At 34.5% G+C, this 26,878-nt stretch overlaps 1 protein-coding gene and 1 non-coding gene across 4 annotated transcripts in view; both read left to right on the plus strand.

The window, feature by feature from the left end:
- Nucleotides 1-10,747, plus strand: part of DCLK1 (doublecortin like kinase 1) — a 184,558-nt gene extending 173,811 nt beyond the window's left edge. The window contains exons 17-18 of one of the 3 annotated variants that reach the window (XM_039327305.1): nt 982-1,055; nt 8,875-10,747. In XM_039327305.1, the coding sequence (XP_039183239.1) occupies nt 982-1,055; nt 8,875-8,932 (132 nt within the window). In that variant the 3' untranslated portion in view covers nt 8,933-10,747. The remainder of the gene's footprint in view (nt 1-981; nt 1,056-8,874) is intronic. The other 2 variants (XM_039327304.1, XM_039327306.1) reach the window with 2 other exon arrangements.
- Nucleotides 10,748-13,417: 2,670 nt separating this feature from the next.
- LOC120300856 lies at nt 13,418-13,526 on the plus strand. The gene has a single exon (XR_005554760.1). It is a non-coding gene; the product is annotated as a U6 spliceosomal RNA (small nuclear RNA).
- The last annotated feature ends 13,352 nt before the right edge of the window (nt 13,527-26,878 follow it).

The following is a 26,878-nucleotide window of genomic DNA, read 5'->3' on the forward strand; positions in this document are numbered from 1 at the left end:
CAGTCTAACAAAGCATACATAAACACAAAAGGGATCTATCTTTGTTCTCTTTTCTGCATGTGTATGTGAATGCTAAAACATTTTCAAGTACTCAACTGTATAATATGCCTTGTTCCCCTTTCTGTATCTGAAGAACTACCTGCACTAAAATAGCTTTTAATTACTTATTATATGGTGCCCTGCTACACACAATGGAAAGTACTGTTTAATAAAGAATAAAATCACCCTTTTGTTACTATATCAGTGAAATTAAATGGAATAGTTTCTTTTTCTTTGAGTTTCAAGAAACATGCTCCTCCCAAATTAATAAATTAAGATTGTACTTTGAATCCTGATAAAAGGGTTGCAAACCTATACATTTTTTTAAGATTAAAATATAGACTGTAGTAATATACAGTTATCTAGCATTTTTCTTTGTATTTTAGATCAAAGTTTCTTTTTTCAAACCAACAAGATTGGTGGGAATGTCAAAATGTTAATCTTTTCATATTTATACATTTTCATCAATATGAAGCAACATGATTTTGATCTATGAAAATCTAATCTATTTGGTTATGGAGGTGGCTATTGTGATTTATAAAAAAAAACAAGAAATACTGAAAACAAAACTGTTCACAAAATCTTAATTATAAAATGGGAAAACCTTACGTGATGCCTTATACAGCCCTATTTTGTTTAATTTCAAACCAATTACTGTTTCAAGTTGAAATAAGTGCACTTTGTAGTCATTAATAAATAAGATACTAATTTAGCGAGATAAATTATTTGGTCTAGAATCTTCTTCATTTGTTTATTTTCTCTTTTTTCCCATTTCCAATATGTAGTTTTTATTTTGATTTTATTTTTTTAAAATGTTAGCGTACTACCTTGTGAAACTGAAAAATAAATATGCACTAATAAATAAGGAACATTTTTGGTCTGGAGGTCTTAATTCTCTAGCACAATATCGATCCACTGAGTTGCCCATTTCTCTCTGCTCAGCTGGACCACGGGTTTACCATCAAGAGATCAGGGTCTTTGGACTACTACCAACAACCAGGAATGTATTGGATAAGGTATGAGATGGTACAGCTCCAACAGTCAGTGTTTCCATGGCAACGTGCTGGCAGTCTCCATTAACCAGTTACTTCAGTGAATAAACATGTTTTTTTTTATTTGTTACCCAGTCCATATGCTGCTTTATCAGTTTCATTTGAATCTTGGTCGAGATGCCACACCCCTCATTCCCTTTCTTCACCCATTATTCACACTGACATTGCAAGCTTATTCTTCATTGCACATGCTCAGTATCAAGTGCTCCCTATAGTTAAAAGGACAGTGTATACAGAAAAATGAAATGTTCACACAATATTTTATTTTATTTTAACAGTTTTTAATATCCTGTGCTCTTTCTTTTTCTATCTATGAAATGGCAACAGGATATCAATACATATAGAACTACATTTATATTTATTTTTTCTCTCTGAGATACAAAATTATATACTGTCATTTTAAATTTCCCCTTCCCAACCACAATCCTTATCTTAGAATGAACAATGCATTGACATGACATAGTATTGAGAAGCTTTACCCTGTTCAATGAAATATAATGCATTGTATGTGCTCTGGTTAGCTTGTGTTTTCAAAGTATGCACATTTTTGTTACTCCGTTTTAAAAGAAGTGGATAAAAATGATATTGCATGAATCTACCTCTCTCTTTAGTACATCACCTTTTATTATGTGGTAGGATTGTGACTAAGAATTCCTGTTCAATTGAAAATAGGTGTTACCTGCAATGATGCATAATTTTGCTACAAAGATGAATACAGTATCTAGTATATGTTATTTATTGATGTTCAGTTTTTATACATTTTGGTAACTTTATAAATATGGGGTTTTGTAACTTTTAAAAAGACTCAGTAGGATGAACTAAATATTGACAAATATTTTTATGTTCAAGGAATTGCTTTCAGTTCTGTAGAAGGCTTGTCCAGATTGTGCAGATCTAACCTTTATTAATATAATTATGGCAGTAGTCAATACAAGCATTTACAGTAAATTAAATATTCCGTCTATATATACTGCTCACAAAAATAAAGGGAACACAAACCTATAGACATCCTATAGGTTTGTGTTCCCTTTATTTTTGTGAGCAGTATATTTTAATTAAAATATCAGGATTAGATTGCAATTTTTCCAACCTTTAGAAAAATAACCTTTCTTGTGACCAGAAATTGATGTTTATAGGAAGAAAAAGTTGAATGGATGCCTTCTTGAAGTATATATTCAGTTTCTATTCTGTCAATATTCAAAATCATACCTATATGTCACAGTATTTTAAATCTTTAATCAGCATTTATCTAATTGCATGCATTAGAATGATTAGATTATGCACACTTGCTTGGAAAATTCAAGACTGAAAAGTGTTTACATGCCTATCAAGACTGCTGGTAATACCAAACAAAATTAATAGAAATTACTGTATTTTTTGATAACGATGATTTAAACGTTTGCTTCACTACTTCCTATACACATATAGATTGATCATGTGTTGCATACTACTAAGTATACCAGATACATAATCATAATGTTAGAAAACATTATTTGGAGAGGTTTCCTGATGGTGATGTCTCTTGTAGTTTCTAGCTTTGGGGAGCAGGTACAAAAATCATCAAGTTATATTAGTTTTTAAATACCTTCATCTCCAACTTCCACTAAGTAGTTGAATCTCTGTCCACAGGTATACATTAATAGTATCATAACCAATGCATTCAAAAGTGTATGAGATGTGAATAAATATATTCATATAAAATGTATGCTGTCTATTGTTTTAGAGGAATTATGAAACCCATCTTATCAGATCAGTTAAGACATAAAAGGAAAACATTCAAGGATTAGCATATATCTAGGCTAATGTAGCTCAAAATACTATAAAATTATGAATAGAAAGAACTGTTAAAAGAATTAATATGAAGACTGTACGTGGTATGGATTATCAGTAGATATTTCGTTAACATTACAAAAGAAATTATTTATTTTAGCCAAATTGGAGTGTTATTAGGATAATAGTTAATATAAACCTCCCATATGAGGGCCAATTTTTTTCAATTCAGACTCAGAGGTGGAATCTGTCTCACATGTTCTATTAAAATTCCCATTATAGATTGCCATCAAATTTAATACTTCCAATTGTTAACAGTTCTAATTGCCATTGTGAACAGGAGGCTATAACCTTTCTCCTGGGTGACCACCCTTCAGAAATATCTAAGAAGATTGCAAACTTCTTATCAATAGCTATAGAAGTTGTCTGGTTCCTTCTGCATGTTATTAACTATTAGCTGCTAATTGTTTTAGGGTTTTCTTGCTATTTTAAAATTTTATTTGTATAGTTATTGTATTGCATGCTGGTCTTTTTATGGGTTTTGTCTTGGACCATAATTAAATTTTGATTTGATTTGATTTGATTCATAATAGAGAGACTATATACTACAGCTTATATTATCGCATTTTAATGATATATTGTAAATTGTTTTTAACATCAGTAATGGGAACTAGTATGCAAATTATAATAAACAACAGCAGAAATAATGTTACACTGGAAGTTATCCTTTTTCTGAAGCATAAAGATAGATGAAGAAAGCTTTTAAAAAGAGAAAATGAATGGCATTAAGAAAGAAAAAGTAAGGTCCTCCAAAGTAAAACAGCCTAAGATATTGTTATAATCAGTCATGTATTTCCTATACCTTGCTGTTGATACAGATCAGATCTCAGCTTCAGCAACTTTAAGATGAGTGGATTCAACTCCCAGAATTCCTCAGCCAGCATGTTTAATCATTTCATGATACTTTTTAACATATTTAACATATAAATGTTAATTTAACTTGGATGTTCTACTATTTTCATTTTGGGGAGGAAACATTAAAAACAAGTGCATCCTTTTTTTTAAAAAAAACCCCAGTCCTTGCAAGTGTATTTTATTCATTGATATCATCAAATGTCTAATATTACTAATATAGTAAAGGAATCTATACAGAAGCACAATGCTTTGTCTTTTATATAACAGCATTTGGATTGATTAATATATAATGAATTATAGGTCTAGTAGATGGCGTAATCATAACAAGATTTTGAAGATATTATGTTGAGCTTCAATCTTTAAAGCCAGAGTGATTTTGTTAAATCACAGTCCTTAAATTCCTCACTTAAAAGATATTAATATGATGAATAAAAAGAAAGAAAATCTTAGTTTTATATCCTGCCAGAATTTAAATGGGAACATTGCTTTTTTCAAAAGAAAAAAAAGGAAAGAACAATGGTAAGAAAACTGCCATTTAGTTTTATGCTGATAGAGACAATGATAAAGTATGTTTGGAACTTAACATTAGTAGAATTGAATAACATTATATAGATTTGAGTGTGGAAGTTTCATGAACCCTTCTTGGTCTATAGTATTATACACAACATTTTTTATTCTAACTAATTCAACCTCTATTATCTTACTTAAGTCAATATGATTTTACATACTGATGGAATTTGGAATACAGCGGTACCTTGGCACTTGTTAATTGGTTCTCGAAGGCACAATAAGTGCTAAAAACAAGTACTAAACAAACCATATGACTTACCACATGATCCTTTGTTTTGGCCAGGAAGGACTTCCTATCTGTCCCTTTTCCTATGTCAGCAACCTTCCCAGCATGGCTGACTTCCTGTCTGCCCTCTGCGGTTGTCCTCGCTTCCTTTTGCAATGACCTTCCTGGCATGGCTGACTTTCTGTCTGTTCTCCATGGACGTCCCCATCTTCCAATCACAGCAGATCAAGTACCAAACAAATGAGTACTGGGACAACATTTCTGTGTCAAATGTATCAAATACCAAATTCAATGAGTTTTAAAGCAGTTGAATACTGAGGTACCACTGTAGGTTATTTAGTATTAATTGCCATGGGAGTAAAAAAAAGTATTTATTATTTATTTATTAGATGTATTATAGCCTCCCCACTCCAAAAGACTCTAGGAAGCTATTATTCATTTGTTAGTTAGATTTATTTCCTGTCTTTCACTGAGTAGTTCAATTATTTTTACACTTGAAGACAGGGATTTACAATTTAATAACAGTGTTACAAATTGTGCTTGATACCAATTAGCTGGTGCAAATCTTTCTAAAATAATATATTCTGTTTACTTTGGAAGTCTTACCTCAAGCAAGTTAAAAAAAAGTCAAATGCAATTTATGATGCCTACAGGAATATTTTCACAATAATGGAATTTTTTCTACTATCTTCTTCAAGATCTAGGATTTATTGGTGGTCATATTTAGTAATGACCAGATCTGATCCTGCGTATTATTTTCAAGAACAAGCCAAAGTCAGTTAGGTGCTGGAGAACATCAATAGAGGCTTCTTAGTTGTCTTTGTAAACATTTTCCACATCAATTGTTACCTGGAATTGTTAGCTCTCTATATTTTTCTTGAAACACACAGCAATTCTGTGAAAAATAAATAAAATTGTTTAGCATGTCAGGTCTTTCAGTATATGCCTAGATTCATTTAGGTTTTAATCTAGACTAGTGTCACAAATGGCATGCGTAGCCTAGTTCCGATCATAGCCATTAGGTCACCTGACAGGATAGGTAATTAAATCTAGTCTTCCTTGCCTCAGTTTCTATCCAAGTTAGTAATTAGTTTTTCTACCATCTTGACAAGGATGTATGAGGCCATTTAAGTTGTTAAATCTATTCATGGATAATTATATAAGGATTACTCTTGATGACATTAAAGGTACATTCACTGGAAAATAAGAATAGAGCTATTCTTTGTACTGTGTTGTTGACTGAGAACCTGAATATTTTACAGAAAATATTAACTTTTATAGTTCAGTGAAGAGAATGGAGCCTAATCATTAATGAATCAAAGTCCAATAAGGTTGTACTTAACAAGAAAATAAAGTAATTATTCATAAATTATGGAAAAAGTAGAGCAAATAAATGAATTTGTATTGTAGAATGACGTGTATCTTGATAGAATGTAGAAAAAGATGGAAAAATGATAAAACATCCAGGTGCTTGCAGAAAAGAAGCATATTTCTATGATATGAATTGTTGCAAGGGCCAAAAGAGCCGAGGTGGCGCAGCAGTTAGAGTGCAGCATTGCAGGCCACTTTAGCTGACTGTGTTCAGCAGGTCAGCGGTTCAAATCTCACCGGCTCAAGGTTGACTCAGTCTTCCATCCTTCCGGGGTAGGTAAAATGAGGACCCAGATTGTTGGGGGCAATGTAAATATATATATACATTGCTTACTGGTGTACACCACTTAGAGAGTGCTTGCGCTTAAAGCAGTATATAAGTCTCATAAATAAATAAATAAATACTGGTTGATAGAAGCAGAAATGGCTGTAAATAAGATGCTGTGTTATTGTGCAGAAGTGAGAGTTGTATACATCAGGATAAACATTGGAAACCATCAGAATGGGGTACCTATGTCTATGAGTTAAAACATGCAGAAATAAGATTAAATCTGCTAAATGAATGCAGATTGAAAACAAACATGAATTATTGGTATAAAGTAAGAATGTTGAAGTATATTTGTTACATACAACAGAATAAATGAAGATAAAGTTGCAAAATAAATATATGAAGAAAGAGTAAATAGGTCTCAGGGAAGAGAAAGAGTTAAAAAAATCCGTCCACAAACTGGATGAGAAATTTCAAGATAAATGGCAGTATATGAAATGGTGTATGGCCATCTTGGAAAGAAGTATGATTTGCAAAGATAGAAAGACAGGAGGATCTGAAGTTTCAACATCTACTTCAATAGCTGTCACTTTCATGGAAGCCTGCCACTTACATGATGGATCAATTTTCAACTGAGTTTATTAAGATTTATACAGGAATAAACAATCTTTTAAGCTAATAGTGCCAAAGGAAATTTGTAATTGCTCCATAACTTTTCTTCTAACGTCTCCCAACCCATCATACACAACTTCATATTCTCTACCATTCCAGCCTTTGTCTTAGAAGGTAGAAAACTCCTCCTTCTTCTCATTATAAGTCAAAATAATGCTAAAGAGGGACCGGGATCTTTTTTTTTTTGCAAACATATTAGTACTAATATAGTACTCCTGCATCGTGGATGTGTCATAGATTGTGATTTTGCTATAGTTCTCATGTGTAGGTTGCTTATTAATCTGAATAACTAGAAAAGTAAAGGGTTGGATTAGACATAAGAGCAAAAGATTTTGATTTAAACAATATGAACCCAATCACATAGAAATATGAGGATTAGTTCATCCTTAAAATCAAAACAAAAAGTTGCTTATCCTTGCACCAGGAGAAAGTTATTCTGGATTGTAGTGGAGATTTTAATTTAGACTTTCCTGCTGAAAGGAAGAATTTTTCATGAATCTGGGATTAATATAAAAATGATGTGATGTGAGTCAATCTTTAAATGAACTCCTTTTGTGCACAGAAATATTTTAAATGCAAATCTGTATGTCATAGAATAGTAATGTATGCCATTCTCTCCATTTGTTACAGAGAATTATATACTGTAAATTCTATCTCTGTAATGTGAATATGTTTCCAAATGTCTTCTGCTTTCTATTAAAATATAATCATAAAGTTGGTTTTAAAGCACAACTTTGAAAACCGTTTTAGGCTTTTTCCAAGGACCAACTGTAAACAAAGAACGTTTGGCAAACGATAGCAGTTGGAGTTTAGTATTGTCTTTTTTTCCCCCCAAGATCCAAAGATGAACTTTTATTGCCACTTTCTATCAGTCCTTTAAATATTCCAACTATAAAATTATTAGTGGAACAATTTAGCTTAACTGAATCCATTTGCTTTATAAACTTTGTCCATCTTCTGCTTTTATTACATTTTGGGACTCTGACTGCATGTTTAAAGACATCCCAAACTAACAAAACTTGGACTGGCTCTGAAAATTAAAAACATGCTTATTAGGGCCAACATTATATCAGGTTATTAAATAATTACTTGAATTTCTGTAGATGTAGTTTAAGTCTTTCCAAAAGTCTGTCTGTATCTATGTTTAAATAGGAAATAGGTAGTGGTGAGGAGAATCTAGCTGGAATGATCTAGAAAACAAGTACTAAGCCTGTTGCCCAAGAAATTCCAGCTCACACTAGAATTTGGTAGCAATTTAATTCACACTGAGACATGGCCAACATGAGATGAAGAGAATGGGAAGAGTAGTTTGTTTGGCTAGAAAACGTATAAAAAGAGCAACAGGGAAACTTAGTGCAAACTTAGTGCAAATGGTCTGTGTGCTTTTGTAATGTGTGTGCAAATGCCTGAGTTAAAAGGGAAAGAAGAGTAATGAGTAGTGAGAGCATGAAGTGAGAGAAGGAGTAAGCATGTTGAGAATACCTCTCTCTTGTCTGATCGTTCTATCAAAATCCAATATTTGTAGCAATGCATTTTTATGAATACTTTCACCATTTTGAACATTGGCAAATATTTATTTCTCTCATTTGATTAAATTGTATTGAATTTCTATTCAGAACCAAGACCTCATTTGAAAAAGCAGGTTAGTCTGCATCTTGCCTGAAACTTGAACCCATTATTATTAAAAAAAAAATTAATAGCTTCCAGAAGTCTAACATATGGCATCCATACAGAGACATGCACTCATACTGTACATGCTTGATGAGATCACACTGCCTCTTTATAGGTTGGATTATGCACTTTGATATGAATTGAGTCATGTAATGGATTAAAGCTTGCAAAACTAGCCAAACCTGGTGATTGCAGAGGGTGGGGTGGGGTTAATTTGACCTGGGTTGAGGTTTGCTTTGAAAAAGAGGAAAAATGAGAGTCAGATTTGCTGTTTCATGCACAGCCTAATCTCATCTATTCTCATTTTATGCCCCTGCCAGACCACCGCTCTTGATAAGGAGAGGCAGGTTTTCCGACGAAGACGCAACCCGGATGTGAGGGGACGTTTTAAGCCACAGCCACCACCTCCTGAACTCAACTCTGAATCAGAAGACTATTCACCAAGTTCATCTGAGACTGTTCGCTCACCCAATTCGCCCTTTTAATACATCACTTCTGTTGAAGGTTTTGGCTTAACCCTTTGAGATTTTGACAATTCTTGAAACCATGTGCAATTTTTCCATTTGATTTTTGTCTGTATCAGTTGCTTGACAAAGATGCCAGAAAGGAGTTTTATGGTATCTTTATAACAATAGTTTCCTATATGTTTGAGATGGTCTTTGTTTTCTGTCTAGACTAGCCTTTTGCAGCCTGATACCCACAGATGTGGTGGGACTGTCCTTTCAGAATTTCCAAGCATTCCCGTTTCACATTTGAAGAGTACCAGATTGGGGAAGCCTAGTCTAAATTGTGATTTGCTGCTAATATGATCCTCAAAGGGTTAAGGCTATTTTGAGATATACATATAAATATAAATATATATATAATTTTCAAATGGGGATAACAGCAATGAATGTTTTCATCAATTGAGGTAGGAGCGATTATGTGTAATTTAAGCATACGTTATCCCTCTGAGTACTTAATTTTAAATAATTTTGCCAAGCCAAAATGAGGGCTTTATCAACACTTATTTTTCCTACAGGTACTTACTTAGTAATCTGACTGAAGTGCTCCATAATCATAAAATACACATTATGATCTTTATACAACTTGTTTTATGTTCTTATGCAGGGGGACAAAAAAACCTCCCTACTAATAGACATGGATGTTGGTTAGAAGCTTGTGGATTGTTTTAAAAGTCAAGAAGATGTATCCTATCTGGATTCCAAAAAATATTGATGGCTCCTAAATTTTGCTAAGAAATATGTATCCCATTCTTACTGTTTCTTATTCAAAATTTTAACATTCTTAACGTATGTTCTACTTCTTTAAATCATTTCATAGGCAGTAGAACTGTCTGGAATCAAACTATTGTTGGCAATGTGGCAATAATCTCAAAATTACTGCCTTCAGTCCCCCATTTGTACATTGAAATGCAGTTTCTGGAGGTGTAGTTGAAAGAATGTGCTATACTCACATGTACAGGTGCAGACAAAAGAAATGCTTGGGAGGCAGCAATAAACACAATCATTTTTACATACTATGGATTCTTCTGTGAATATTATTGAAATATTAACTATATACTTAGTCTCTCTTCACAAAGCTTTGAAAGAAGAACAATTCATTCTACTGAAACTGTAAATCAAGGAAAGGTCTTGAAATTCCAAACATAAATAACTGTTGTTTTGAAAATTACATGATTAACAATTACTCACCTAATGTGTTTGTAAAAATATATTTACCAGAATTTAGTGAGACAGTGTGTGTATGAGACTGAGATAAAAAAAAAATCTGCAAAGAAATGTTCCATCAGTGTTTCAAAAACACATTTAAATTACATTAAGCATCTTTTTATAGTTTTGGTTTTAAAATGTAATATTATTGTAAAATGGTCCATTCACCCATAACTTGAGTTGAATAATAAAAAAGTTTCATTTTTAAGTTATGCTTTTCAAAGTGTTATTAACAAATCTTGAGCACAAATGTAGAGTATTAAAATTTCACATGTAGAGTTTCTTTCCCATTTCAGATACAAAAATAATTGGAAAAGAAATGGCTGTTGTACTTTTATTAATGTGTTGCTTTATTATGGGAAAAGTTTTATTTTAAGATAGAGCAATTCCTGCACATTTTGTTTTAGATTTTTAACCTTCCTTGTTATACGCAACTCAAGATGAAAAACATACCAGTTCTCCTTTCTCCCCCTATGTTTCCACAACAATCCTGTGAGGTGAGTTGGCTGAGAGAGAGTGACCAATCCAAAGTCACCCAGCCTGTTTTCAAACCAAAGGCAGACCTAGAACTAAAATTTCCTGCTTTCTAGGCCAGCACCCTCACCACTGCATTTCTCATTGCTTAACTTCAATCAAGATCACACAAAGTGTTAAAACCATTTTACAATGCCTTGATAAGGCCACACTTTGAATACTGCATCCAGTTTTGATCACCACAATGTAAAAAAGATGTTGAGACTCTAGAAAGAGTACAGAGAAGAGCAACAAAAATGATTAGGGGACTGGAGGCTAAAACTTATAAGGAACGCTTGCTGGAATTGGATATGTCTAGTTTAATGAAGAGAAGGACGAGGGGTGACATGAAATCAGTGTTCCAATATCTCCCTCAGAAGAGGGAGTTAAGTTATTCTCCAAAGCATCTGAAGGCAGGACAAGAACAACGAATGGAAACTAATGAAAGAGAGAAGCAACCTAGAACTAAGGAGAAATTTCCTGACAGTTAAATAGAAATTTCCAGAAGTCATGAATGCTCCAATACTGGAAGTTTTTAAGAAGAGACAACCATTTATCTGAAATGATATAGGGTTTCTTGCCTGAGCAGAGGGTTGGACTAAAAGAACTCCAAGGTCCATTCCAACTCTGTTATTCTATTCTAAACTTGAAGATTTTTTTAAACTATAAATGAACAGGTTACACAAATATAAATCAGATAGGAATGTGCAAGCCATGATGTTAATACTTTTTCTATTTATAGCAGCATAAGCTGTGAAAATTTGCAATTGACTCTCTATGTTTAAACTATGTGTGAATCTACTATTGTTTCAACAGTTTGTATTATCACCCCCAAAAGCAAACAATATAATCAGAGTCATCCATCCTTCCAAGGACAGTAAAATGAGGACCCAACATATTAGGGGCAATATGCTGACTTTGTGAAATGCTTAAAGAGGGTTGTAAAGCACTATGAAGTGGTATATAAGTCTAAGTGCTATCGCTATCATATTTTACTAATGTGGAAAATAATCACTCTTTTGCCTAACATTCTTTAGATCTTTTTTCTTTATCAGAGTTACTTATTATATCAAACATTTCACAGATTACAACAATGTAATGAGAAATAATTACTTACTGGATAATTATCTGTTAAAAATATCTGGAACTCTCTTATCTTTCTGATCGTTTTATATTTAATTTGGATTTTCTTGATTCCCAGTGTCAATTTTTGATGGATCTAATCTGATCCTTTTCCAAGCTTTGGCTATATCGAGGAAACCAATCAATCCATCCAAAATTAAGTAATACCAAACTTGATTGTAATCCCTAATCAGCATCCATGGGAAAATTCCCAGGCTACTAAAACTGTAAAAGTAGAAAAGAACAAATACAATAAAGTGAATTACAATATACAGTGGAAAAGTTTATATAAATGTCATTATTAGAGCATAATTTTGTCACTCAATATCAAAAACTAAGTTCAAAAATTATTAAAGCATTCTTTTTAATTAAAATGAAAAATGATTTGGACCGGAAGGCAATAAAGATATTATGCAGACTCTGGGGACAGATTTCATAAGTAGGGTCCAACAACCAAGAATGCCCTTTCCTTTTCAGCTTTGAGCTATCATTTGGTGGGAATTCCTTGAAATACTCTTGCATTCTGCAATTATACATCTTAATGCATGCTTGTAGTACTGTAATGCAGGGTTTGCTTCATTAAATCTTATAACATTCTGAGTTGTGTAGTAGTATATAGGATCTGACTGCCTTCTTCCCCAAATGTGTTTTACTTTTTATTTTTCAGCTTTCTATTACCTGAGCCAGCCATCTAGGTGAGTATGTGGCTGATGCCTTCCAAAAGCAAACTGCAAGTCTATCCAAGAAAATTGAATTTTTCAACTTTCACAATATTGGTTGAAAGGCAAACTCTGTAAAGCTGAGGTCTCCAAATGTGGCAACTTTAACTGGCTGAGGAATTCTAGAGTTGAAGTTGTCAAGGTTTGGAGACTCCTGCTGTAAATCCTAGTTCTTTTACAAAATACTTTCTCACCCTGTTGATAATATTATCTTTAAGAAATCCTAGAAAATAAACAAAATGCTTCTCAAACGTAGGACAACAAATGTGGCGAGAAGGCAAATTCATAACCTATCATGAATTCCTGGATAGGTACTAGAAAATTCCAGACGAGATCATAAACTGTTCAATGTCTAAGTACCTTGAACAAGGTGTGATCGCTATCAGAAGGCAATATGGGTTTTTAAAGAAAATGTCTTACTACAATCTGATTTCATTTTTTAATTAGGATGTTGTCTTCTACTATGGCAATACATTTTTTTCTACTATGCAATATATTTTTTACTTCAGAAAGCTCTTCAGACATGCAGTAGCCATGGCATTTTGCAAGCTACTGAGTTGAATGAGATGTCTATTAAGTAGTTCCACAGCTGGCTTGAAAGCTCTTCAGACAGGAGTGTAATGCCTCAAGGTTTGGCCCTGTGCCACATTTTCGTTAGCGAGTAAAATAGAAATGGGGAAAAGACTTATCAGCTTTGCAGATGACTCAAAATAGTGTGGGATAGCTAAAGTTTCATAAAACAGACACACAATTCAAAATGATTTTGATAGGCTAGAGAAGAAGATAGAAAAAAAATGGTGCTCACTTCAGCAGCACATGTATATTAAAACTGGAATGACACAGAGAAGATTAGTATGACCCCTGAGCAAAGATGACATGAAAACTCATGAAGCTTTTCATATTTTTTTTAAAAATGAAATAACTAAAACAATAATTACAGAGATAGGAAGAACTAAATTCCCATTGGTGAGACTCAATTATGTATCAGTGTACCACATTTTAAGAAAGTATCAGCGAAACTAGAGCTGCAGCAAAGAAAGTAAAGATGTAAGATTTCAGTTGGATAATGTTTAGGCTTGAGAATACTGACAAAAATAAAACACTTTTCAAGCAATAAAGTAACAGCAAATAATAGAAAAATAAAAGTTGTTTCCTATTATCCCAAAATTCAGGATACAGAATAATAATTTTAAATACCACAGAGGCAGATTTTAGTTCAAACTTAGGAAAATCATCCTAATAATAACAATAATTCAACCACTTTATAAGGTGGTGAACTGTCTTTTGTTAGATACATATCCATTTACCAACGATTATTTATGTTGATTTATTGCACTGAGCAGGGTTATGACTTGATAGTCTAATAAACCCATTTGCAGGTATTCAAGGAAACTAAGAATGATTTTTTTAAAAAAATAGTTTTAAAATAGGTAAAAATCAATATTGAAACCAGTAGAAATTTAAAAGGCACAACCATTGTTACTATACTATATAAAAAGAATGCAAATGCCAAAAGAATTTCAGGAATATGTTTTGGGATTATTAAAATATTTTTAAACCTAGAATGCAAATTACAAATTATTCATATTTACAATTAATTGAGTTATCCTACAGTTATTCATTTTTGTGTTTTGTTACTTGATTTTAACCAAAAAGCAGCATTTTTATCACTATTTCCTATTGAATGGTTAATAGGAGTGAGAAAATAACTAGAATATGTCTGAACCTATGAAGCAATATGGTCTTTGGATATACTAAAGACGAAGATACTCTCCTTGGCCATAAATCAATGTAACATACCAGACTGCATAAATATTCTTATGACAAGTCACATGCTATTCCTTCAGAATAATAAATGCAATCCCATGTTGTAAAATGCCCATTAATAATACAGATTTCTTGATTCCTGATAGAAAAATAGCACTTAAAAACAAAGTGATTCCTTTGTTTTGATTAGAGGAAGTAAAGAAACCAGGCCTAACATGCTTTATATTATGGTTATGCTGCATCAGCTATGCAGCTTTATATTACCTCTATTTTCCCCTTACAATCCAGGAATATCATTAAAAAAAGATGTCTACATCTCTTTCATCATTGTGCCATATTATAACAATTAGAGCCATCCCCCCTCCTGTTCACTGCCAACCAAGCGCTTGATTACTGATTTATGTTTTGCTGGCATTAACTTTGTAAAAATTTTCAGAAGCCTTCTTTGGATTATGATAGGATGTGATTTGTATTTTTAGACCCAATGTTCTCAAATTGAATAGCTGAAATGCCTACTGAAAAACTGTTTTAAAATATAGCTTATTTCTTTCACTATGAAATTAATAATGAAGTATATGTTTTTTTTCTTATAACCAACTTTTTTAACACAGAAGTGTAAAAGGAAAATTAACTTTAGTTACATTCTTAATTAAAGTTAAATAGAATTCAGACATTTGTAGATCAGAATGAGTGCTAATTATTTTCTAAAGGACTGGACAGACGAGCTAAACACAAGACACTACTTACGTTATATATTATAAAAATCATACTTTTGTGTTTGCTATTTGATGACTGAAATGAAATGAATCCATCCTGTGAAGGATGTGGATAAATTTAGCTTAAAAGGAAAAGCTCAGAGGGACAAGATAAAACAAGCCGAAGAGCTGTTACAAGAAAGAGAGTGTGGGTTTATTCTCCAAAGTAGGACAAAAACCAATGAATGAAAAGTTTACAGAGGAAAACAAACTTGAAAAAAGGAAGACATCTTGCCCATGAGAACGATTAAGCAGTAGAACACCTTGCCTCCTGGAGACATAGGTGTTCTATCACTGAGAGTTTTCAAGCAAAGATTATTTAGCTGTTTGTCTGGGATGGCCTGAGATTTCTGCTCTGGATAGGGGTTTGGACTAGAAGACTATGAAGGTTCCAACTCTATGATTCTATACCTAGAAGATGTATAACAAAACAAACCTAGGTGTGTACATTCATATAGCATGACACTCAAGGTACTAGATTCAAATTACTTAGAATTTTACTAGCTGAATACTTTTCATCTCAATGTAGTTCAATATGTGTAAAATCTTGAGTGTTCAATTGATACAGTATGTATGAATAGCTAAAGCAACACTAAGCAGCACACAATAATGTTGCCAAGTAAACATTATTTTTAACTGGTATGAAACTGCATCAACTTTGTCCCAATGTTTCATTTCACAATATTATAACTTCAAAATAAGCACTTTTTAAAAGGAAATGCTATACGGCCCATATACCCATACCATGTACGTGAAAGGACAATTTCTAAAAAATAATAGAAACATGCACTATCTCGTTACATTAATCAAGTAAAAATATTTGGTTGGTTTTTTGTGTATTTTAAAACACTAATTAAAGTTGGATAATAATATTCACAATTGTTGAACAGACTTGTTCATATGCTTACTGCACAAAGTAATGTTGTTTCTGCTTCTTTGCTATACAACCATCCATTTACATGCCAATTGCTATATTGTACATGTATTAAAAGTGTGTTTGCAAGTTTATTTCAAATCCAATATTATTAGGCTGCAGATGTAAAGAACAAACAACTCTGTGTCTTCTTTTATGTTTTGGCACAAATATACACTATAATGCTGAAAAATGTCCTGAGCTGAGACCATTTATCTGAATACTTTGAAAGATTTTATTTAACTGATACAATTTAATGATCAATTCAAACTTTATCAAGTTGCAAATATTTTTTTCTAGTGGATACAAACATTTCTATGTTACATTCAATAATATAGTAAATTAATAAGGGTTCTCATGATTGTGTTGCTTTCTCAAATAGGAAAAATTAATATGAATTGACCTATCATACTGAAAAAAACATGCACATGAGTTCCCCATGTTCTGTTATAGCAAGCAACAACAAAACCTTATAAAACAGTCAGCAAATAAAAGTACCAGTATCCAGCGCTTTTTTTTGTAAAAAAAAAAAAAAAAGTGTCGGAACTCACACATGTCATACAACCCCCCTACAAGGTTCCATCCAAAAAAGGTACCAGAACTCTGTTCTGGGCGTTCTATGACAAAAAAAGCCCTGCTGGTATCATTAAAAAACAGAACTTTCCATATTTAAATTCCACAGTGACTGAAATAGTTTAAGTACTTATCATCATCCTCAGAATGGAAAATCTATTTTTCACATAGTTTGCTGAAAGTAGCTTACTTTGCTACAAATTCAAATATCAAGAATAAGAAAAATAGGTACAACAGCTATTGGGAAGAAAGCACACAAAACATTTCTGAGAGGGAAGTGGAGGAAAAGTAATTTTTCTCCCTAAACTATCAATTAAGTTAGATATTGAATATCTTGGAAACTAGGTACTGGGGCCTTCACAGACATTATTCCCACATAATAATTATATTTTAAAAAAATCCTAAATTTTGTGAAATATTCCTGAGACACTGAAGAGTTTCCATCAATCCCATTTTTTTCCTCACCTCTATACTTTCCAAACATGTTGGACTATATTCCCAATCAGAAAATCTCTTATATGGGGAAAATATTACATTACACTAGAAAAGAAGAATACAAAAGATTGGATTACTTAAGCACATCTTCTTCTGAGCCTTATCTACTTCCATTCCCATAAAAATAGTGTACCCCACCCTAATTCCTTATATTTTCTGGAACAATATTGGGGGGAAAAGTTCCTCCAATAATGCTGAATTACAATTTACAATTTCCAACTTCCTGCCAAAGAAGAAACAGCAGAAACAAAATTGGCTTCCACTCTGATAACTGACCATAAAGTCTGGACTATATATTGCCCCCTGTGATCTACGAAGACAAGGGTTTCATGTCTTAAACTAATATTTTTGTACTCAAAAGGGTTTCACCAATATCACCTTTTAATAAATGAACCCAGGAAGCATAAAGTTAAATTTCCACTCTTTGTCCTTCCCAATAATATGTGGCTGTACAGCATCACTTACATTTAGTTTACTGTCAAATAAACGTTGCTTCTTTATTCTAACTCTTAAGTGAAAACTGTCCAATATCTTTATGCCCAAAAGCCCATTTATTAGAAGCTGAAAAAAAAATCTGTTGATGAGTGAAAAAGTATACCCAGACCTGCTGATTCATTTCCCCTACAAGTGATACAATAATGGAAGAATAACCCCAAGGGATAATTTATCACTAACCATCAACACTGATATCTGATTATGTTCCCACTTGGGGCTGGGGGCTGGGACTATGGGGAAAGGAAAAAAGAAGGTAGTCCAAAGTTCAAAATAACAATCTAACTTTTTAATTTTTATTTTATTATGGAACTGATAGACTTTTCTGTGTAAAAGAAAATAATTAGAGGATTAGCTGAGTGTAAAATTAAATAGCATTTTTCTGCTGCATGTTAAAGAACCTGCAGAGGAAGTGCTTCAATTGAAACAAGCTTCTGAGTGGTTTTGATTTTGTATAAGAAAAGGAATCCATTTTTTTAAAACAACAACACAACATACCGGAAAAAAAAAAAATCAGCCTTCCTTCAACTTTCCTTGCATTGCCAATACAGCTTAAATAATAGTTAAAGTAATTTATCAAAATCATATGTGTAATGATATAGAAAACTTAATTTGGGTCATTTTAAAAAGTCTTGCAGGTCACAGCAGTTTATTATTTGTATTGGAATGTTTTAAATAGTTATTTTCCTTTAAATTAAAAAAAACCCACCTTCTGTCAAGCTATCAATTACGAAAACACTTTGGGAAAGAATGTTTTTAGAATGTGAAACATGAAATGTAATTATTGCATACCTTGGGTGAAGAAATAGTTATTTGAAAAAAAAGAAGATTGGAAGCCCCTCTGCTAGCATTTTTGACTTATAATAGTGGAGAATATACTTTGGTAATGAAACATCTCCAAGATGCAAGCTTAGAAACCTCATTTTTCAACTTCTCTTGTGTTCTATCCATGTCAGCGTGCCTTTTGTCTTTCTAGTAATATAGTCTTCTTTTATCAGCATATCACCTGCCTCACTATAAGCACAGAAAAACTCAAAGCTGTTATATTCGTTTGCCAAAGAAGAAACAGCAGATACAAAATTGGCTTCCATTTTTTACAACCAGTCTACGGAAGATGAAATTGTGTTTTTGACTAAGTTCAGGATAGCATTTTGACAAAGGATCTCCTCATATTACAGTTCTCATGTACCTCACAGGAAATTAGATTTGTAAGCATGCATAAAATTTCAGCTTGACCATCTGGATATAGAAGATGTAATCCCAGTAGATCTGTGAACAGAGCTGTGGTACCTCTTTGCAAGTATAGATAAGGAATCTATGCTTCCTCACCTGAGGGAAAAAAGCATTCAAACTAATTTTTAAGGATGTTTTCCCTAAAAACATTATGTGTACACATCAGCATCAGTCTGTTCAGTTTTGCTGTCTGTTTTAAGTAGTATGACTATTCTGTGCTGTACTATTTTACACTCTGGTTTTTTAAAATGCTATTTAAAATGGTCGTACATGTTTGTGTATAACTGCCTCCATCATATAGATTTTTTGCTTACATCTTTTTCTAATAATGTAATTATTAAAGTAAATTCCCCAAGAAACATTATTTTAAACTGCAGAATTACTATATGTCATTTTTGTTATGGAAAATTTCCCAGTGTAAGCTCTTAAGTACATTCACTCTAGCACCCTTATTCTTTTATATAAAACTGTCAAATGCATGTTTTCCCCCTAGTTGTATCACTCAAAAGCAAATGTTTTTCATATGAGAATTTTTGACATGAGAAAAATGACTCTATCAAATTTCATCATTATCACCATCTATGCTACAATGGAAAGGATATGGAATACATCTTGGAGAATCTTGTATACTTAAATCTGTGACACATTCCTTTTATATTTTCCAGGCTATGATTATGGCCCTTGCTAAAATATTATCTGCCCCAAATAGTGGATCAAATATGTTCACTATGCAGTGGAATTTTAGAACTTTGAGCTCACAAAAAATGTAGACTGCTCTACTTATTTGTTGTGACACAGAGACATTTTTTACTGTGTTTTTGCATACTATTAATTTAAACCAATGTCTGGCTGCAGCAGAGTAGGGATAGGAAATTTAATGTGCTCTAGACATTTTGAGCACTTTGGTTGGGGCTGATAGATTATGAAACTTCAAGTATACAAGGATAATGGATTGGATGAAGGCTAATTAACTGAAAGAGATTTGTGAAAAGTTGGAATCACTATGGGAGATCAATCTTTCATCTAGGAATTGTCTAGTTTCCTAATTTAGGACATCCCTGTATTCTGAAACAAGACTTACAATTTGTATTGCTAGGGCTGCTGCTGAAAAGCATGTAAGGATTTGTAACCAACTGATCAGAAATAAGATTTTGGTTTGCTCATGTAGCTGCTAAAAAGAAAGAGATAGATGTCATGTAATTACACTGTTTGCTCATTTTATACATTTGGTTCATACGGAATGCTCTAGAAACTCCCTGTATTAATTTGTAACTAATTTAATAAACAGAGAGTAGTGGACATAAAGTTGTATACAGCCATGGCATTTGACACGTTCTGTGATCCCCATGCATTCTACCCTAAAAAGGTGAAGTGGGTTGATTGACCTAAAAGCCAAATAGATCCATTAAATCCATCAAGAATTATGGAATTATTACTAAATGTGATTTAGTAAAAGTAAAATAGAACTTTACTTTTTGTATTTTCTTGGTTTGTATTAATGTTTTATCTTTGTGTGTAATAAAATTATTATAGAGCAGTGATGGCGAACCTTTTAGAGACCAAGTGTCCAAAAACTGCCCCTGTTCCTTCTCCACCCTCTGCCCTGCCCCTGCCCCATCCCCCCACCCTGCCTGCCCGCAGGGCCTCTCACTACCTCCAGGGCCTGCTGCAGATTGCCCAGGCAACCCAGCAGTGTCAATGGCAGCCACACCCTCTGCCTGTGCCCCGCAGCATCAACTGTGCGTAATGAAGCATGAGGCAGAGTCTTGTCCACGCTGCCTGGCTGCCATGTCCTTGGCTGCTCTGCTCCGCATGGGCCACGCTCGGGGGCAACTCTCCTCCAGGGGGGCTGCTGGTAAGGGGGTCGTGGGGGGAGGTGAGGCTGGGGCAACAGCATGTGTGCCCACAGAGAGGGCTCTGAGTGCAGCCTCTGGCACGCGTGCCATAAGTTCGCCAGCACTGTTATAGAGGTTCCTATTTACAAAAGAATAAAATATTTGGAATGGAGATTTGCTTCAGATTTTACCTCATGTTATGGCTTTGAGCAGCAAACCTCAATTGAGAAAGCTCTTTTACATGTGAATGTCCTAATGGTATCTGATGTGTTTCCCATGATTGCTTATTGCTCTTTGTGTATCAGTAACATCCATGGTTGGTTGGTTGGTTGATTGATTAAGGACTATCAAGTTACTACCAAGTTTTACAACAGTAAGATAAACAGCATGCTTTATTGTGGACTAAATTGTATTGAATATACAACTAATGAATCCTCCAGAGCAGGGATGTCAAACTCGCTGTGTCACGTGATGTGTTGTGATGTATCACAACTTTTTTCCCCTTCACAGAGCTGGGATGGGCATGGATTCCATGTGATGCATATGGCCCATGGGCTGGCAGTTTGATACCCTTGCTCTAGAGCAATGTTTCTCAACCTTGGCAACTTTAGGATGTATATGGACTTCAATCTCTAGAATTCCCCAGCTGGCTGAAGATTGAGGCTAAGGTTGAGAAATACTAATCCAATGGTAAATCTAAAGTTGCAATTTTTAGATCTGCTGGTGTATAGCTCAAGCTTTTTATCATCATGCTGCACCTGTAGCTTTGGAACAAGTATAAAATCTGCATCTTTAGGGGGTGAATGTCCTAACATCTGATGTGTTTTCTATAAACTCTTACTGCTCTTTGGAATAATATCACACTTTTAAAAAGAAAAGGTTCAGAAAAACTGTTAACAGAGTCTATAAATTGCAATGAGGTGATCAGGAAACTAAGTCCTATAATAGAATTTTTCATTGGCCAAGTGTGATTGGACACACACAAATTTCTGTACATACATTTACATACATATGTATATTAGTGTACATACAAGCAACAAGTGATAATCATAATCATAAAATACAATCATCATAAATCATAGATATAACAGTGATAGTCATAACATATTAAAGCAATCAACATAAATCATAATAGGATATTAAATAAAAGCAATCAAGATAAATCATGAAATACAACAACAAGTTATAGTCATAAGAATCTAAGAAAACAGGTAATAGGACAGATTAGAAGGATAATAAATAATACAGTCCTACTAGGTGGTTTGACATCCCAGGGCATAGAAAGTATTGTGGGAATTAGTTGTTTAACAGAGTGATAGCATGGGGAAAAACTGTCTTTGTGTCTGGTTGTTTTGGTGTGCAATGCCCTATAGCATCGTTTTGAGGGAAGAAGTTGAAACAGTTTATATCCTGAATACGAGGGGACTGTAGATATTTTCATAGCCCTATTTCTGGTTCGTGCATTGTACAAGTCCTCAATGGAAGGCAGGCTGGTTGCAATTATTTTTTCTGCAGTCCATTAAAGTCTGTGACTTTCTTGATTGGTTGCTATGCCAAACCAGTTATAGAGGTACAAACAAACAAACAAACAAATATTAAAACTAAGCCCCATAAATAAAGATTTTCCTTTTGGAAAAATAGACACCGCATAAAAGAAAATAATTTCACACTATGGAAGAAGTGCCCAAAGATCTGTCAATTCAATGATAATGGGAGGTTCACCAAGGTGGCATTCTCACACATTGCAATGTGACATGTCAACCTTTTTTTCCACTATTAGTGTCTAGTCAACAATTGTTGGAAAAATACAGATGTGGATACACTATCTTGTAAGTCCCTTTGTTCCCTTTACAACTTTGAAATGAAAGAAAATGTAATTTCTTGAACAGCTTCTGAGGATAAACCATTATGTAGTTGATTCATATCCATAACAGGGCACACCTTGTTCTTTTATATGTTTTTTTAGGACTCTTTTCATTCTCTGCCTGCAGGAATATTTGCAGGAAAAGGCCAACTTGGCTCTTTTCCCAAAATAGCTAAGTGAGTATTTTCAGACTTCAGAGGAGGAAGGTAGTTTAGATATGCAAACTAAAAGACATTATTCTCATTATTCTCATAAATCCACTGACCCTGAAAATAGATCTGTTATTTCTGGCCAGATTCATAATCCAATTATTCTTGATCAGTGAAATGTAAGCCCATAATTAATGTACCACCTGAGAGGTTTTGTTATTCTCTTTAAATTACATACTAATTTATTAAATTGTCCTGATTAAGTAATGTATTTGACAATATAGGTTTCTTGTTAAGAATATTAAATATCTTGCACCTATTTTATTACATAAAGGTCTAAATACTGTTGCACACAGTATTCTTCTAAGTGCAAAGAAAGATCCACATTTCCTTTGGATTTGGACGCATAGAGGTTCCTTCTAAGGAACAATACATACAAAATATATAGTAAACGTTTCTTTATAATCAAACTTGATTGGAAAATAAGCAATAAATAAATGGATGTATAATTTTTAAAACAATAATTTGAGATGGGGTAGAACCTGGTTTTAGGATGCAAAAAAATACTTTTACCGTATAGCACTCCTTTCATTCTCTGCCTGCATGAATGTTAGCAGAAAAAGCACAACTTGGATAGTGCATATTTTGTCTTTCACTCCCATCGACCCAGCCACGCTAAACAATGACAAGGGACTATAGATCGCTAGAATAGAGATATCAAAAAAGCAACAGAAATCCCCCAAAATGACAAAGAGTAAGAAAAAAACCTCTAAAAGTATAACTCGGGCACATCTTTTTTAGCTGACTCTGTCAAGCGGTTGAATCTTGTGCCAGGATAACTACTGGCCATTGGGTGAAAAGATTCCCAATCTGTGCTGTTCAGCCTTAACAACTGTTTTCCAGATTTTCTTTTCTTTTCCCCCAAAATCTAAATTGTTAATATGTACCATAGAGAAATTCTTCTCTACAGGATTCACAGTGTTAATAGTATGCTTCCTAGCTTCCTGTGTTGTCAGAGATGTTCCTCTCCTTCAAAAATGTGTCAGGAAGATATTCTGCTGTTTCCACTTTTATCTTTAGATGATTGCAGTGTGGTTCTTTTCTTTACAATGTGTTTTTTAATTGAAAACACTACAAAACTTCTGTGGGGTGCTCTACCATAATAAACGCATCCAAGATTGCATCTCTGCAGATTAGACAGTATCATCCTGTTTTCATTATGAACTAGAGAAATCATAAGCTTTGCTTGTACTTGCTGGGATCTCATTCAGATTGTTAAAGAAAAGGAATTTTTGATCCTTTCAGACCTTCAGACTATTGAAAATTGGGGGAGTAACTATAAGATCACACATGCTGTCCGCATGCTCAACTTCTAACTGTTCATTTGAAGGATAGATAGAGCCAAGACCTAGAAATTTAAAATTCAGTCTTTTTAAAGTGCCTGAATATAGAACTGCAGGCACACCATGGTACAAACATATATTCAAAGTATATAATTCAAGAACCATTCTTCTCCTTTTTAAATGCAGAGATGTGCAACCTGCAGTCACCCAAGCACATTTTCACACAAACCCTGAAGCTTCCTCTGACTGCAGTGCCAAATTTCAGATGCATGGTTTCTTGTCATTTTAAGAAACAAATGCAAAAACATGAAGTTCTAAATAGCATTCCTTCCATGAAAATTGTGTTGCTCCTGGCCATCAAAACTGTGCTGCTTTAGTAGCTTATCCATCTGGGGTTTTTGCATCCTTTGAGAGCCCAAAGCTACTTTTACACTTTTGCACTTCTATTTTCCTATCATAGAGGGAACATGCCTCCTTTTTTTAATGGACGTTTACAGCAGGTAAACAGTGTTTTGGTTTCTTAAGTGTCACCAGAAGGAATCCAAAGCTTTGATTTGTTAAGCTACGAGAGAAGAACATCAATATATAAAATGGCAATGAAAGGAAGCCAAGCCATCAAGAATCAGATGATAGATTCATTTTGATGACCTGAATCAAAGGGAAGTATTCAGCAAACTCAGAAAGTACAGAAGGGAAAGCAAGACAAAACAAACTACAAACTGAAGATGAAATCCCAGGTTTCCATACTATCTCCCTTGTTTTGCATGGCAGCCTCTATTACTCATAGAAAAACCTTCTGACACACATATTTTAATGAGTTCAATTTGATCTATTATGTCAGTTGTTATATTATACTAGCCTACTCATATTTTTGGAGGAGGGTTGGCATTCTATTTAAATATAATGAGCACATTGGGTTTCCTTTTTTAAATGCTTTATTTGTTAGATTATATATTGTTAACTGCCAAAATCACAAGTCTTTGCCACACACATCCATCCATTGACTCATCCAGCACTCATTACAATATGCATTGTTATTTAATAGATTTGTCCCACTTTTTATGAAGGTTGCCCTCTCAAGACAGCTGATAAAAGCTGATAAAATTCTCCTTTAAAGCAATATAATTGAAATTATTTGTTATTAATGAAATAAGCTAAATTTATTTCTGCAAAATCTCTAGATGGAAAAGATTTCCATGCAAATTGGCCACTGGCCTTTGTCAGAAGAATAATTTGGGGTTCCAATGCGAGCTAGGGTTGCACAAAAATAAATAAAAATGAGATTCAGACAGCTGTGAGGAAAGAAGAAATATTTATTCCTAAAAGCTAAAAGTTTGCCTTTGGGGGCAGCTGCAGAGAAATTGAATACTTTTATTGGGAAGTTTGCCCTAATGTGGAAGTGTCTACCTAGTGATTCTAGGGTAACACTTAAGGGATGTAGATATGTTATCTATGATGTTTATTCTTGTCAACATGCAATTACGCTGGGAGATCTAATTTAATTAAGCTCTATTTGTGTTTACAGACCTTATCCTTTGATATGTAGAATAGGTTTGGATAACCTGTTTGGGGGTTTGAGGAAGTTTGAGTAAAAAATTTCTCCTCATTTGCTATTTTTACTTGATTAACTTAATTTTAGCTTGACGGCCAGTTATCTAGTGGATATGCTGATTCTTAATCCATTCTGGATTCTGTTAATGTTTTAAGGGAAGCATTATAAAGAATAAAATATATTTTGATATAAAACTTAACACTCCTGCCATATCCAGACCACTTTCAACATTTCTTCTGGAGTCCCTCTGAAAATACGTATAATTTTAATGTGATCCAGTGGGGCGATTAACATTAAAATGGAATTAACCATCTAATTAAATTAAATGCATTTAAGCATTTAACACATAGAGACACATTTTAATTTTTTACTGCATTTTAGATTATTTTTATATTACCGTATTTTCCGGCGTATAAGACGACTTTCTAAACCATGAAAATCTTCTCAAAACTTGGGGGTCGTCTTATATGCCCAGTTGTCTTATACACTGGAAAATACCCGCATGTGTGTCGGAGGCCGGCCGGGCCGGGAGGGGAGAAGCGGTGCTTTCCAAGCGGGAGCTAGTGCTCCGGCCATGCCCCTCTCGCGTGCAATGGGCTGTGCGGCATGGAAAGGGGCTCCCGCGACCCCACCACTGTGATGGCGCTCAGGAGGCTGGAGGGGCGGATAGGTCCCAGGGCAGGTGGGAGAGGGCAAGAGGTGCCGGGATGAGGATAGGGGGGCTCCAGGTTGGCGGGTGTGAGAGTGCAGCCGGCGGCTCCAAGGCACGTGGATCCTCCGCGCAGCTTCTGAGGCCCTGGATGTGCCGCTGCTTGGCTCTCCACCAGGCTCTCCACCAGAGCTTCCCCCCCTCCCCGGGCAATTGTGTAGAGCTGCTTGTGCGTCCTTGGCAGCGCCTCCCCCTTCAATCTCTCCTTCCTTCCTTCCTTCCTTCCTTCCTTCCTTCCTTCCTTCCTTCCTTCCTTCCTTCCTTCCTTCCCTCCTTCCTTCTTTCCCCCTTCAATCGGCCAGCAGCTCCGAAGTGTGTCTGAGGCCCCGGATGTGCCGCCGCTTGGCTCTCCACTAGGTTCTCCGCCAGAGCCTCCCCCTCCCCGGGCAATTGTGCGGAGCTGCTTGTGCCTCCTTGGCAGTGCCTCTCCCCTTCGATCTCCTTCCTTCTCCATCTCCATCCCTTGGTGGGTGTGAGAGGGCGGCTGGCGGCTCTGAGGTGCGTGGATCCTCCGCTCAGCTTCCAAGGTCTTGGATGTGCCACTGCTTGGCTCTCCACCAAGCTCTCCACCAGAGCCT

Source organism: Crotalus tigris, unplaced genomic scaffold, assembly GCF_016545835.1.
Source record: "Crotalus tigris isolate CLP2741 ecotype Arizona unplaced genomic scaffold, ASM1654583v1 scf7180000024359.8030256, whole genome shotgun sequence".
NCBI classification, from domain to species: domain Eukaryota; kingdom Metazoa; phylum Chordata; class Lepidosauria; order Squamata; family Viperidae; genus Crotalus; species Crotalus tigris.